At 49.9% G+C, this 15457-nt stretch overlaps 1 protein-coding gene across 6 annotated transcripts in view; it reads left to right on the top strand.

Moving 5' to 3' along the window:
- MYH11 (myosin heavy chain 11) overlaps window positions 1-15457 on the top strand; it is a 117044-nt gene that overhangs the window by 42974 nt on the left and 58613 nt on the right. For all 6 annotated transcript variants that reach the window (XM_019666084.1, XM_019666087.1, XM_019666088.1 and 3 more), the window contains exon 4: window positions 9767-9794. In XM_019666084.1, coding sequence (XP_019521629.1) covers window positions 9767-9794 — 28 coding nt within the window. The remainder of the gene's footprint in view (window positions 1-9766; window positions 9795-15457) is intronic.

The raw sequence follows: 15457 nt of genomic DNA on the forward strand, positions 1-15457 counted from the left end.
GTTGTTGTGAGGGTTGATTTGGACAGTGCGTGGGGAGCACAGAACCTGGTCAGGGCAAGTGCAGCCAGTGTTAGCTGTCATCTGTCGAGGGCCCATGGCCGAGGCCCAGCACTGACATTTACCTTGGGTCTGGAACTCTCTGGCATCCACGCTCAGGTATGGCATCAGGTAGGGAGCCACTTTCTGCACACCGTGGAGGCTCACTGGCCCGGGGATAAAGGTGACCCTGCAGGGACGCGGGCTTGGCTACCCGCTTCTTGCTGGGTCCCACAGCAGCCTGGCACAGGACGGAAGGGAGAGAAGCCGCGAGCCTGGGTCTGTTCGGTTTTGTCCTTTTATGGTCAGCCTGCGGGCCTCTGGCTCCTCAGCCAGAAACCATGAGCTGGTGTTTGGGATCGGGGCCGAAATAGCTGGTCTGTGGGGAGCTGGCGTCTCCTGAGAGTATTCAGGCCTGCTGCGGGGGCGGGGGAGCACGGAGCCCTTTATCTCCTCAGAAAGCTCATGTGCAGACGTGCACATCCAAGGCCAGACCCCCCAGTCCAGGGAGGAGGAGGAGAGGAGGGAGGCATGTTTAAGGATGGGGGGTGAAGGTTCACCAACCCCAGGGCTCTGGGCTGGGACACTGAGCCAGACCTGGGCTCCAGTCCGGCCGTCTGTCGGGTCCTTCCCACCTCTGACCTGCCGCGTCCCAGGCCCTCTTCTGGGGATGCTCTGCCTCCTTGGAGCCTCTCCCTCGGGATTCCTACACATCCTTCTGGAGGCAGCTCAGTTGTCACCTCAGCTGGAAAGACTTCCTGTCTCTGTCTCAGGGAGCATCAAGACCAACTGTACCTTCTGTAGCCCTTCATAGCATTGCTCACATCTCGCAGTCAGGCATCTCTTTGCCGGGCTGACTCCCACAATGGATCATAAGCTTCTCAAAAGCACAGACTAAGTAGGTCTCAGTGAACTTGGTGTTTCCTGGCACGTAGTAGGGCCTCACCACTTGTTTGCTGAGCAAGTATGTTAATACAGGAATAAGAGTTTACCATTGCTTGTAGCTCAGTTCTGTGTTTGTGTGAGAGAGAGAGAGAGAGACAGAGAGAGATATTGAAATCAACAAGCGTTTACTGAGTACCAGCTATGTGTCAAACATTGTTCCTGGCACCCAAGGTCAGGTATAGCCCTTGACCTTCAGGAGCTCATGGGCTAGTAGGAGACACGTTAAAAGCAGATTTGTAACTGTTGGAAAACTAGTAGATCTGTGTGACTATGAAGGAGTCAGATCTCTTGATTCAGAGATGGTATGAAATTAACATAGTTTTTAAAGAAAGCTTTATTGTGGTATAACTTACATGCCACAAACTAATCCATTTTAAGTATACAGTTCACTGGTTATTTGTGAGTTTACAGTGTAATGTACCCATCACCATGATCTAATTTTATGTTTCTGTCACCCCAAAAAGACATCTTGTGCTTATTTGTAATCACTTGCCATTCCCACCCTCAAACCCAGGCAACCAGTAGTCTACTTTCTGTCTCTACAGATTTGCTTATTCTGGACATTTGATATAAATGGAATGGATGATTTGATATGTGGCCCTTTGTGTCTGGCTTCTCTCACTGAGCATAATGTCTTTGAGGTTCATCCATGTTGTACGTATGTCAGCGCTTGATTCCTTGTTATGGCTGAGTAATATTCCATTGCACGGATAGACCACATTTTGTTTATCCTTTTACCAGTCGATGGACATTTTTTTTTTTTTTTTAAAGATTTTATTGGGGAATTGGGAGGGGGGAACAGACAAGTTGCTGTCCTTTTGTTCTTCATTCTAGTTGTGGAGGACATTGTTTCACTGGCCCAAGTTGGTATTATCATTGCGTTCTTCCCAGTGAGGCAGTTGCTCGCTGGCCATTGGACGGCTGCTCACATCAGCTCACGGCCGCTCACACTGGCTGCCAGCCACCCATGGTAGCTTATGGAAGCCCACTGCAGCCTCACTGCAGCCTACGCCATCCCTGGCAACTCACAGCAGCCCAGCTCCAGGTTAAGCTGTTGTTCAGCATCTTAGCTGTAGAGGGCACAGCGTCACTGGCCCTCATGTGGGATCCGAACCGGGGCCCTGCTGCTCAGAGCTGGCATCCCAAGCCAGCTCTTAACCAGTGCACCACTCGGCTGGCCCAATGGACACTTTTATTATTTCTACTTTTTAGCTATTATAAATCATGGAAAGTAGCCGGATGTTTCCTAAGATGTAAAAGAAAAACTCTGCCTGTCATATCATGGATAACTGGTCCATTACCACTCCAAATGTACCCTTCCTTCCTAAAAAGTATTGTGGTGAAATAATGATCATAATGAGGTTAAGTGCTACAATGGAGGAGACATTTGGGCTACGGGAGCCAGGGCCACCTCTAGGCATGGTGGCACCTTTGTAGAATTAGAAAAAGGCACTCCTTTCTCGAGGCACTTTTCCTCCATCTGCTGCAAGATTGTTGTAATAAATATGCAAATCCAAAGTGACCGGTGTGAATGGTTCCCCTGGAGTTATGCAGTATACAACTTGTACCACTGTCCATGGCAGTCCTGGAGGGGGCATGCCGTAGGAAGGCCCCCAACTTAGCCCTAGGGAGTCAGAGAAAGTATCTTAGAAGAGGTGACTCTCAAGGTGACATTTCAAGAATGGGTTAGGCTCTGTACCTAAAAGAATTGAAAAATAGGTCCTCCAACGAAAACTTGCACTTGGAATATTCATGGCAGCGCTAGTAACAGTAGCCAAAAGATAGAAACAGCCCAAGTGCCCATCAGTGGATGAATGGATACACAAAATGTAGTCTGTCCACGCAATGGAATATTATTCAGCCAGAAAAACGAATGAAGTTCTGAAACGTGTTATAACAGAGGCAAACCTCAAAGACGTGGTCATTGAAAGAAGCCAGCCACAAAAGGCCATTTATGATTGTACTTGTGCGAAATGTCTAGAAGAGTTAAATCCAGTGAGACAGAAAGCAGATTGGTGGTTGCCAGGGGTTATGGGGAATGGGGGATGGAGAACGACTGCTTAATGGGTGTTTTATTTGGGGCTGATTTGAGTATCTTGGGACCCGATAGAGGTATTAGCTGCACAATGCTGTCAGTGAACTACCTGCCACTGAATTGTTGGCTTTTACGTGGTTCATTTTATGGTACTTGAATTTCACCTCAGTGGAAAAAAAAAAAAAGAATGGATTAGGTAGCAAGAGACATGGTGGAGAGGATGCTTTGGGCCGAAGAAACAATGTGTGCAAAAATTGGGTGGGGGGCCTGCTTTGCACATTCTGAGAACTGTTCTCTTGTGTCAGATACAAGCTCAGGCTCAGGCAGGAATCAGAAAGTCCCAGGAAATCAGTTTTCCGGGCTCCACACAGGTCAGCCAGCAGTACCCATACTGAGCCCCTCTTCTGCCCATAACCAGAGCCCCGTTAGCTTCCCACGCTTGGAGGCGGTGTGTTTCCGATGGGAATGTCCCAGGCCAGAGGTCCCCCAGGCGCCCTCAGCACGGAGCCTTCCCCAGGAGCCGGCTCCCTCTCCTGGGGACCTGTCAGGAAAGGCCTCAGGACAGGCATCTGACCCTATAAATCTCATGAGCTCCGGGCCCAAGCTTCCCAAGGCTGCTGGGAAAGCCTGCCTTTCTCCCCGAAGCTGATAGATCAAGATAGCCCATGCGTCTGTCAGTCTCAACATCGTTCCTTAAAATAGTGGAGGTTGTCTGGACCAGCCCCAGGGGCTCCTTGTCTGCCTGTGTCCTGATCACAGGGTCTTGTTTTCTCCATCCTCTCGCCCCTCTGGCCATTCCGGAATCAGTTTTTAATTGGTTTCCGATTAGCTCTGTTCCCGGATTTCCCCATCTGGGTGGAAGTTGGAGCCCCAGGCACCCACATTGCCTTAATTACAGTACAAGGAGCTGGTGGTTGTGCCAACGCACGGTGCCTCCCTCTGCGGACATCCCGTTTACAAGAGGGGTGACCCTGACTTCCGTCTCTTTCTAGAATATATGGTGGAGATGAAAGTTCAAGTGTTCTCTTCTTGTTTTTATCCAGGAAGGATGTGCCACCAGTGCACGAGTGTGGGTTCTCTGAGGAAGGCAAAGCCACACCACAGTAAAAAGCAAGGCCTTTGGGGTCATGCAGACTTGGCTTGAGTCCCAGTCTGCCGCATAATGGCTGTGTGACTGTTCCTGTTCTTGGGCTGTAATACAATCGCTGCAAACTGCGTAGCTTAAAACAACAGGAATTTGTTCTCTCACAGTTCTGGGGGCCAGAGGTCCAAAATCAAGGTGTCAGCAGGGTTGGTTCCTTCTAGAGGCTCTGAGGGAGAACCCAGCCCATGCCTCTCTCCCGGCTCCTGGTGGCTGATGGCAGCTCTTGGCGTTCCTCGGCTCCTAGACGCATTGCTCTAATCTCTGTCTCCATCTTCACATGGCCTCGCCCCTGTGTCTCTCATCTTCCTCTTCTTTCTCTGATAAATGAGGACACCGGCCATTGATTTAGGTCCCATCCTAAATCCAGGAGGGCCTCATCTAGAGACCTCTAATTACATCTATAAAACCCTTATTCTAAATAAGGTTACCTTCTGAATTTCTGAGTGGACATATCCTTTGGGGCCACCGTTCAACCCACCACTGTGACCTTGGACAGGTCGTCTCATTTCTGTGCTCTCTTTTTCTCATCTGTAAATTGGGGGCGATACCAGTGCCCACGTCAGGGGCCGCTGTGGGAATTTAATGAGTCGCCGAGTGCAGGCCCCTGGCACAGTGAGCTCCGGTGATGGGCAGGCGATTGTTTTTCTCATGTTCCTAAGCTTTATGGTTATAATGGTTTCCTCAAGGGCAATGAAGACTATTTTTCTGTTGACCATTTTGGATGCGATGACGGAACGGTTGTACAGACTCATAACACAAATGTGAACAGGACAGAAGTACTGTACTTCCCCATGGATAAGACGCACCCTTTTTCAAAAAATTTGGGGTCTAAAAACTGGGTGCGTCTTATACAGCGGTTGTATGAGCACAAAAACAAGCGTGAAAAAAGCGGGAAATGCAAGTAAAAAAAAAATCTACAAACAAACATAGAAAATCATTCCAGATGGGTCTAAGTGGTGTGAAGGAAGTAAACAGGTTAATTTCCGGAGGGTGTGGTGTGCTCCCCTGTGGACAGGAAGTTAGAGAAGGTGTGTGGGGTGTGTGTGTGGGGGGGGAGAGGATAATGAGAGAGTGGTGCCAGTGAGGCAAGTGGGTGCGGGACACATCATGCCAGACCTCGTAGACCATGGTGGGAAGATTGGTGGCCACTGGGACTCGCCAGCTGGTTTTGGCAAGGGCATGGCATCCCCCAGCCGTTTTAAGATCTTTCTACTGTAGCGCAGTACCACCTCACACCCTTTAGCATGGCTGCTCTCAAAACACCGAAAGTATGTGGAGAAACTGGGTCCCTAGGGACTGCAGGTGGGGATGGAAAATGGTGCGGCCACTGTGGACAGCAGTGTGGCAGCTCCTCAAAAAGCTAAACAGAGTTACCATACGACCCAGCAGTTCTGAGCATGTCCCCCAAAGAGGCGAAAGCAGGGACTCTAATAGATGTGTGTACACCCGTGTTCATAGCAGCACTAGTCACAACGGCCAGGCGGTAGGAGCCACCCAAGCGTCCATCAACAGATGAATGGATAAAGAAAATATGGCGTATCCATGCAATGCAATATTATTTAGCCTTAAAAAGGAAGGACTTCCTGACGCCTGCTGCAATGTGGATGTACCTAGAGGACATTATGCTGAGTGAAATAAGCCAGTGACAAAAAGACAAATGTATGATTCCACTCCCATGAGGCCTCTAGAAGAATCAAATTCATAGAGACAGAAAGTGGGGTGGTGGGTGCCAGGGTTCGGGGAAAGGAAAAACGGGGAGTTCATGTTTAATGGGTGCAGAGTTTCGGTTTTGCAGGATGAAGAGAGTCCTGGAGATGTACGGTGTTGATGGTTATGCAACAATGTGACTATGCTTAACGCCACTGAACCGAACACTTAAAAATGGTCATGATAGTATGTTTTATGTTACGTATATTTTACCACAATCTAAAAAATTTGCAAGAGGAAAGAGAAGACCCCTTTGACTGCCCTGTGAGAATGGCGGGGGGCACAGGCAGAAGCAGAAGACAGGGGAGGAGGGTCTGGGCCAGAAGTGATTAGTTCTGAGATGGAGTGTGGCAGTGGTGACGGGACAGGTCTACAGATTTGCGCGCCAATTCTTGGGAAGCAGATTCTTCCAATCCAGAGGCCGTCTCATACCCTGGTTTCCTTCTTCCCACAGCTGCTTCCCTGACCTGGGGAATAGGCCTCACTCCTGCCCTTGGCTGGTCCCGGCTGGCCCCCCCGAGCCTTGTCCCCCAACACCTTCCCTAATCCCCCTGGAGCCTGGGCCGCTTGGAACACTGTCCTGTGCTTGGAAAAGCAGAAACAGCCCAGCCTCTGACTCACTTCAAAACCTGGGTTGGTCTCTGAAGTGGCTGTGTGACTTCAGGCTACCTAACCTCAGTTTCCTCAACTCTAAAAAGGTCAGGATCGAAGGCCACACATGAGAAGTACCTGACAATGTGTGTGGCCCATAGTAGGTGTTCAGTAAATAGTAGGTGTTGGGTTCACATCCTGCCTCATCCAGAGGCATCCACAGTTACTAGCTGTGTAACTGTGGGCAAGTTTTACAATTTCTCTGTGCCTCAGTTTCTTCATCTGTGATATGAGGATTAAAAAAAAGCCTCTCTCATAGGATGTGTGAGGATTGAACGAGTTAATACAGGTAAATACTTAAAACAATGCATGGCACAGGGGAGGTACCAAGTGTTAGGTATGATCACGTGGCATTTTCAGGGCCTAGCATACCTGGTATGTCTGATACCTGGTAGATGCCGTAAAACTATTTGTTGAATGAATGAATGAATGTGTGAATGAATGAATGAGTCCGTTTCTTGTGTATATATTGAGCTTTCCCATCAAGAAGCTCATGTCTTCTAGGTTTGGGGTTGGCTTTTATCAAAGCTCACAAGCTAAACTCTCTGTGTCAGGGGCTCAGGGCTAATCTTGGGGATGGGCGGGACCAGGGACAGCCCCAGAGCGTCTATCTGGGAGGACTTTGGAGGTGGCAGTTGATGATTTGGAGGGGGTGTGCTGGGGGGGCTTAGTCCCTCTGGCAAAGTTGACTATTTGCAGTAGCTTGGGAGTGTTGACAGAGACTTACAGCCAAGCCGCCCCCTGACTTCATCACTGGGGAAGGCTTCTTAGAAAATGTGTCATGGGGCCGGCCGAGTGACACATTGGTTAAGAGCTGGCTTGGGACGCCAGAGGGCCCCGGTTCGGATTCCACAGATGAGGGCCAGTGACACTGCCCTCCACAGCTAAGATGCTGAACAACAGCTCAACCTGGAGCTGGGCTGCCATGAATCGCCGGCCACGGTGTAGGCTGCAGCCCCTGCTGCAGTGGGTGGCCATGGGCTACCGTGTGTAGCCAGCAGCCAGCGTGAGCCGCCAGCAGCCGCAGTGAGCGGCCGTCCAGAAGCCGGCGACTGATCTGCCTCGCCCGGGAAGAGCGCAATGATGGTGCCAACTTGGGCCAGTGAAGCAACGTCCTCCACAACTAGACTGAAGAACAAAACGACAGCAACTTGTCTGTTTCCCTTCCCCCAATTCCCCAGCGCTGTTTCCAATCCCCCAATTCCCCAATAAAAATCTTTAAAAAAAAAGATGTGTTGTCTTTGAGACTGAGGTAACAGGAAGTGGGCAGGAAAAGGAGGGACAGGCCTACTGTGCAGAGGGAACAGCCTGGACGGAGGCACGGAGTGTGTTCGGAGGCTGATTAGGTGGGGCTGCTGGGGCACTAACAGTGAGGGGGCAGAAGTGCCCGATGGGCAGTCCTGGGAGGCTTAAGATGCCATGCTCAGGAGGGCCTTATCTAAGGGCGCTGGGGAGCCATGGGAATATTTAAAAACAGCTAGATTAACATAAAATTTGCATACCCAAAAGTCACCCGTTTGAAGTGTAAAAGTCAATGACATTTAGTAAATTGACAGGGTTATGTCAGCACCACCACAATCTAGCCTGAGAACCCCAAAATGATCCTTCATGTCCATTCGTAGTCACCCCACCCCCAGCCTCTGCCAGCCACTGATGTGCTTTCTGTCTCGATAGAGGTGCCTATTCTGGACATTTCATATAAATGGAATCATACAATATTTGGCCTTTTGTGTCCGACTTCTTTGACGTAGCATCATGTTTTGGAGGGTCATGCAGGTTGTAGCATGAATCAGTACTTCGTGGGTTTTATGGCTGAATAATATTCTGTTGCATGGCTCGGTCCCCATTCTGTTTCTGTCTTCACCAGGTGATGGATGTTGGGGTGGTTTCCACTTGTTAGCTATTGTGATAACGCCACTGTGAACATTCGTGTTCAAGTCTCATAGGGACACGTTTTCAGGGCTCTTGGGTAGATTCCTAGGAGTGGAATTGCTGGGTCATATGGTGAATTTGTCTTTAAGAAATGTCCGAAGCAGAAGAGTGTTAAGGAAGGGAGTGATTGGGACCCTCTGTGTGTCAGAAAGATCCCTCGGAGAAGGGGTTTGGAGGAGGGCATCGCAGGATCCGGGAGATTTTTGACCATGAGGGGCTGAGCACTTTGACGGTGAGATGGAGACAGAGAACGACTGCAGAAATGCTTGCTGCTTTGGCATTACCCATCAGTGGCTATGATGCTCAGATTTCTCTGTTATGGTTCATTGGTTGATGATTAAAGGTGTTGGTAACCCTCTCCGTGTTTCTCATAAGGGAGGACGTGGGCCTGGCTCCACTCTCTGGGGCCACTTGAAGAGAGCAGGTGATAAGTAACAACTGCTTTATCGCGTTTAATCTTTTGATGCCTTCTGTACCCACCAGAGTTCTCTGGTGGCGTGCAAGAGACCAACTCGGCCCCTTATCTAGAAAGGAATTTATGGACAAGTATCTGGGAGCTCACAGCTGGGGTTCGGGAAGACTAGGGAGCCCTCCTCAGAAAATGGCAGAAACTGGGGCTGCTTGGGCTCTGGGAGCAGGAAGCGAGGCCCTCTCAGGGCTCTGTCCACCCACTGTGCCTCCCTGTCATGGGTCCAGCCCCAAGAACCTGACTGACAGCCTGGGCCCTTTGCTCACCTCTTGGTTGGGGAAGTTTGAGGGGCAGCCCCACCAAGACACACATGATGACAAGGGTAGGACAAAGGACATGTCTCCTCAAGGAACACGGGATGGCCATCCCAGAACAAGAGGGAATGAATACTGGATTTTCAACCAAAAATGTACACTCGCCCATATTCCAGATGAAGGAACCGAGGCATGGAGTGGTTAAGAATATTTGCCCAAGGCCCCAGGGCAGGGATGTGGCCAAGTGGACGCCCTTCTCCCTGGATCCGAAGTCCACGACCTAATCTGGGCAGAGTAGGTCTCCCAGGACTCCTCAGAGCTGGTGGGGCTGGGGCGATCACTGCCTCCTGAACAAGTCAGGCGCTGGCATCTTCCTGGGGCTGCCGCCAGGACTCTGGGGTCGGGAGCAGTGTCTAAAAGGGCCCTGCTGCCCTCTTGACTTTGGTCTTGTCCCCTGAGCCCTGGGAAGTGAGCCCAACTGGCTCCTTGTCACCCCCCAGTAGGGCCAGCTTGCAGGAGCTAGAATGGGAGGCCCAGGGGCCGTCATATCAGCTCAGAGCTACTTCTAATTCATTCTTTCTTTCTGTTTTCAGATCGAGAGGACCAGTCCATTCTGTGCACGTAAGTGGAGCTCCTTTTTCTTCTGTCTTTCTGGCGTCAAAAAAACGTCCATGAGGGCAATGCTGTTTGATTTGTCCACCGTTCCAAGCGCCTTGCCCCCCGTATCTGGCACAGAGTAGGTGCCCACTAAGCATTTGTTGAACAAAACTTCTCATGCTGAGTCAGGCGCACCTAAATTGTCAATGATACCTGGCTCCGTCTTGTTCTGCACAGCCCGCCCCCGCCCTTTATTTAAAAATATCATTTATTGAGCACTTCCTGTGTGCCAGGTCCCGAACTAAGCATTTTACATGCAAAAATGCATCTAATTGCCAGCTCTGTGAAGGCAGGTGCCACCTCTGTTGGTGAGGAGGTCTCGGCTCGTGTGAAACTTTCACTTTATAATTTCACCGTTAACAAACACACTTGCGCTGTAGTTGGGGATCATTGTTTCTTTGAAGACCCGGATACATGGTCAGAAAATATTAACTCAATTTAGAATCATTCAGAGAGCCTTCCCCAGTCAGGAAAATCCCTCCTGTTGGGGGGCAGAATAATGGCCCCCCAAAAGATCGCCACATCCGAATCCTTGGAACCTGTGAATAAGTCAGGTTGCATGGCGGGAAGGATGAAGGTTGCATATGGTGTTAAAATTGCCAGTCAGTTAACCGTGACATAAGGAGACAGATCCTGTTGGATTTTCCAGGTGGGCCCAGTGTAACCATGAGGTGGACAGAGGAGGAGAGCCAGAGGGTGATGCCATGTGGGAAGACCTAAGGTTACCTATTGGCTTTGAAGATGCAGGAAGGCAAGGATGAGAACAGCCTCTCGAAGCTGAAAAAGGCTAGGAAACGGGTTCTCCCCTAGGGCTCCCAGCAAGGAACACAGCTCTGCTGACACCTTGGTGTTAGCCCAGTAGAACCCATGTCAGACACTGACCTTCCAGAAGTGCAAGATAATATATTTGTGCTGTTTTAAGCCACTGAGTTTGTGGTTATTTGTCACAGCAGCAGTGGGAAAGTAATATACCTCTCTTCCGTCTTAAGTCCTACCATCACTCATTATTCGTCAGATTTAATGGGCCAGGCCTCCCTCCTGGTGAGTACTAAGCTCATAGGCATGACAAGATAGCCCTTAGGACAATAACCACATGCTTCCCTTTGGTCCTATTGGGATTTACTGTTTGACCTGTGAAGGTACTACTTTTCCAGATACTTAAAAAAAAAATACACATTTTTAAAATCACCCAAGTAAATGTGTAATTAAAAACTGCAAATTACGAAGAATGAGACATGTCAAGAAGTAGGAGAATGTGTAAACAGGAGTAGTTCTCATGAGGGAGAAGAGGAAAGGCTTCTCCAAAGAAGTGATATTTTAGCAGAGGTGACAAAGAAAAGAGGGGAAGCACTTCCAGCATGTGCGAAGGCCCTGAGGTCGGATGGCACGTGTTCTATTTGAGAAACAGATCAGTTTGACCAGTGCATGTCTCCCAGCGGAAGTCCTTTTTGTGAGAACTAGTACAGGACATCTAGGACTGAGGTTATCAACCCCAGGGCCAATCAAAGTCAAGAAAGCACTGTTAGTATGTGTAAGACAGTAGAGAATGGTGGGGAGTGTGGCAAACTGGAGAAAATGGCCCATTTAAGGAGACAGCTGCTATTCCTCTTCAGCCCATCACGGCCATGGTCCAGTGTCTCCACACTCCCATCCATTTCAGTAGAAGCTGGAAATCTAAATTTTTATGGGAAATCTCCAATTTTTAAACATTGACACTCAATTTCCATGAACACACAGAGCACCATCCAAATAAAATCCATTTGTGGGCTGGCTTAGGCCAGGGAGACACTTCATGACCTCTGCCCCAGAACCTTGGGCCTGGAAGGGTCCTCAGAGATGAGCGAGCACACAGTTCCGGCCGTGGCACTCAAAGCGGTTAGCGGCGGGATATTGTCAGGGAGCATCCTAACCTGGCATGATCTGCTTTATTTAAAATGAAAGCAGATTCAAGATGGGCTCAGGAATGATTCCCCTTTCATTCCCTTGTATTCCAAACATTGCTTTGAGCCGGGAAGGCAAGAGGGGTGTGGAACTAGGGCAATAATGTGCTGCCAGCCAGATTAAGGCCAAGGTCAGTCGTGTATGTCAGGGGTGGCCGTGGCCATTACAAGTGGGGTTCAGCCCTGGGGCATCACAGTTGCACCTCACGTGCTTCGGGGGAACGCAAACACCGGCTCGCCTAGCGCAGGCGAGGTCGCCGCCATCTCCCCGGTAGATGATGTGTGCCAGAGTGAGGCTGCGAGTGGGACATGGGACTCTGCCAGCCCCCCCCAGGGCGTCTTCCTCCACGTGCCCCTTAAGAGTGAGCGTCTGGGCACGCCGAGCACACTCTCACCTGCACTGTCCATATTACACACCCCGGACCCCCGTGTCTAGTTGGTGTTTGGAGGGTGCTGTACAGGGGTGTTGTGTACAAAGCCGTGGGTGCGTGGCTTTGAGGATGTTTTAAGGGATGTTTCAATGTTAATGGTCTGCGATTTTTTTGTTGACTTATATGCTGTTGGTGCGGGAGACCAGCTCCTGCAAGTCCAAGAGTTCCCTCAGGTGGAGGCGGAGTCAGTGAGGAAAAAATGCGAGGAGACACAGGAGTGCTTTCTCAAGAAGAAGTGTCACTTTATTTTACAGCATGCCCCTTTTTATACCGGGCAGTTTAACCATTGTTCCATTAGTATCAGGGTTTTACTTCCTCATGATTCTTATGCTCCACGGTACAGCTAGACCTTTTCTATGCTAAAAACTAACTTATCCCAACTACGCCCAAATCCCTCCACCTACAATGACTGCGACCAAGGCCTGAGCCTCTACATAATCGCCTAAAGGATGGTTACCATGACCACCCAACAATTATTCTAAAAACTATTGTCTAAGCAGGATCTTAAGATTTACAGGGTGTGTACTTTGACCTTTATTAAAAGACAAGTAGTGTGACTAAAATCACCTTTAGTGTATGAAATATCATTACTGTGATATATCTATTAGAAGGGGTGTAAGATCTTCGTCCTACTGGGGGGGCATCCAAAGGGGAATTAAGATTCCGTAAGATATAAAGCAGTATCGGTTTCTCAGTCAGAGCTTCAGAATTTGTCACAATTGCAGTGCGCTTGGCCATGTCAGACACTGAGGCGCAGCCGGCTCCCGGCAGTTGGTACCCAACCTCCCTGTCGAAGGAGACGCCACTTCTCTGCAGATGTTCTTTAAGGGACAATCTGTTCAGAATCCAGGTTCCTCCGTGGCAGCAGCTTTGAGTTGGCAGTGGGTCTTGTCGCGGAGAGGCTCTTCAGAGCGGGGCTTCAGGGCCAGGCTGCCAGGGGCGCAACCCTGGCTCTGCCTCACTCGCTTGGCGCTCCGGGTACAAATGAAGCCTCTTCGTGGCGCCACGTCGTCCCCTATAAAGTGGGCAAATGGGGATGATGACAATGGTAGTTCCTAGGGCGGCCGTGAGGGTTAAATGAATAGATATGATCATGATACTTGATTCATGGGGTTGTTGTGAGGATTAAATGAATACTTATATGTATATGCATATATAAATGAATGTATATAGATGTATATATATAAATGAGGATATATGTATATTTACATAAATCAGTGTGTGTGTGTGTGTGTGCGTGTGTGTGTGTGTGTGTGTGTGTGTGTGACTCAGTACCAAGCCCTGTAAGATATTATACTCGTATCTGGCTTACAGGTGGTTCTCGGCCGGGTAAGCTATTATTATCATGACGAGCATATGTGTCCTGGCAGAATAGAGGCAAAAACCCATTGTTCAAGTCCAGTCGCCTCATTTTTATAGAGGAAATCAGAGAGGTTATGAGACTTGCCCAGAGGCACACAGCAAGCTTTTGTGAATAGTGAGACTTGGAGCTAAATTTCTTGAGACCAGTTGCGGGGCCTGACCCTCATTCACTGGCCTTTACCGATGAGGCAGCAGCCCCACGGGCCCCCACCCCACCGTGGACTGTGGACATCAGGGTCTGAGGAATGGCTGGCATCTTCTGTATTTAGCTCACTGGTTGAGAGAGACAGATTTGCAGCCTGCCCACTCTGGCTCCTCCACTTGCGGAGGAGTACGGGCTGAGAGCTGAGTGGCCAGAAGGAGCCAGCCCTGGGCAGAATTTGGGAGAAGAGTTTCAGATGAGGGAACAGCAAGGGCCAAGGCCCTGCCTGAACTGGGGACCACTTGCCTTTTAAGGGGCAGAGAGGATCCGAGGGGCTAGTGAGCCAGGAGTAAGGAGGTGGGTTGGAGGTGGTCGTGCGAGGCCTTGCAGGCTGGGGGAGGGTGTGGACCAGAGGTAGATGAGATCATTTTGACCAAACAGGGAGGCCAGAGTGCCACTTGGGGACATGCACTGATGCTGTCAGGGTCTGGGGGGCTTGCACAAGTCACCTGGAAACAGTGCCCCTCCCCTGTACTCCCCACTTAGGATGCTCAGACTCAGTGGCAGGAGACACTGGTCTCGGGCCTTCCTCTCCTCCAGGGGAGGTGACTCAGGCCAATAGCTGTCCCCTGCTACTCTCCCCTGGGGCCAGTGATACTCTTGAACAGCTGCAGGGCTTCTGAGGGGTTTGCACTGGGTGCTTCACCCACCCCCTGCATTCCTTCCTAATCAGGCGCCCACCTCCCCTGATCCCTTCCATCCTGTTTTTGAAAAACTACTTTCTGGTGAAGGCCTGCAGGTTTTTGAAAGGTGTTTTTGATAACACAGCGCAATATCGAAGGGACATAGATGTCACAAGAGAGGAGCAGTTGTGGTTAGTTAGGTGGTGAGGCCTTGGAGGCACAGACCTGAGTTTGCTTTCCCATTTTGCTGCATGCCAGCAATTTGTCCTTGGGCAGCTTGGTTAAGCCTGCAAAGCCTCAGTCTCCTCATCTGTAGAATGGGGATATCAATTGTTTCTGCCACCCAGGGTGGTTGGGACCATCGAAGGGGCAGTGTAGGGGAGAGCTGAGCTTGGTTCTGATCGCATAATAGGTGGCCCGCAATTGTTAGCCAGTGTTCTGATGCAGTGGGGGTGGTTAGAACTCGCTGGGGTTCTGCAGAGCCTTGCTTGTTGAAGGCAGTGTGGTATGCAGGGGAGAAACGCAGGCTCAGGAATCACGTACCGGCCGCGATAGAACCTCTGCTTGCACAGCTCCAGGGATCCCTGAGTTAGACCTCTGTGATTTTCAGCCGGAGGTCAGCAAACTGTGACCCCTGGACTAAATCCGGCCCTCTGCCTGTTTTTGTTAATAAAGTTTTATTGGCACTCAGCCATGCCCGCTACTTCTCTGTGGTTGCTTTTGTGCTATCACGACAGAGTTGAGAGGCTGTGCCAGACCATTTGTGCCTCAAATATTTACTATCTGGCTCTTTACAGAAAAAGTTCACTAACCACAGCTTTAGGCATATCAGGTCCCTTCTCTCAGTCGCCCTTTTCCCTTTCCTCCCATTCTATCATAGAGACAAAATAAATGAAAAAAGTTTAATTTAAATTAAGTTAAAACTTAAAATACACGTGAACACATTTCATTTAATTTTTTAAAAAAGATTTTATTGGGGGGCCAGCCGAGTGGCGCGATGGTTGAGAGCTGGCTTGGGACGCCAGAGGGCCCCGGTTCGGATCCCACATATGAGGGCCAGTGACGCTGC

Source organism: Hipposideros armiger, unplaced genomic scaffold (genome assembly GCF_001890085.2).
Source record: "Hipposideros armiger isolate ML-2016 unplaced genomic scaffold, ASM189008v1 scaffold_460, whole genome shotgun sequence".
Taxonomy (NCBI): Eukaryota; Metazoa; Chordata; class Mammalia; order Chiroptera; family Hipposideridae; genus Hipposideros; species Hipposideros armiger.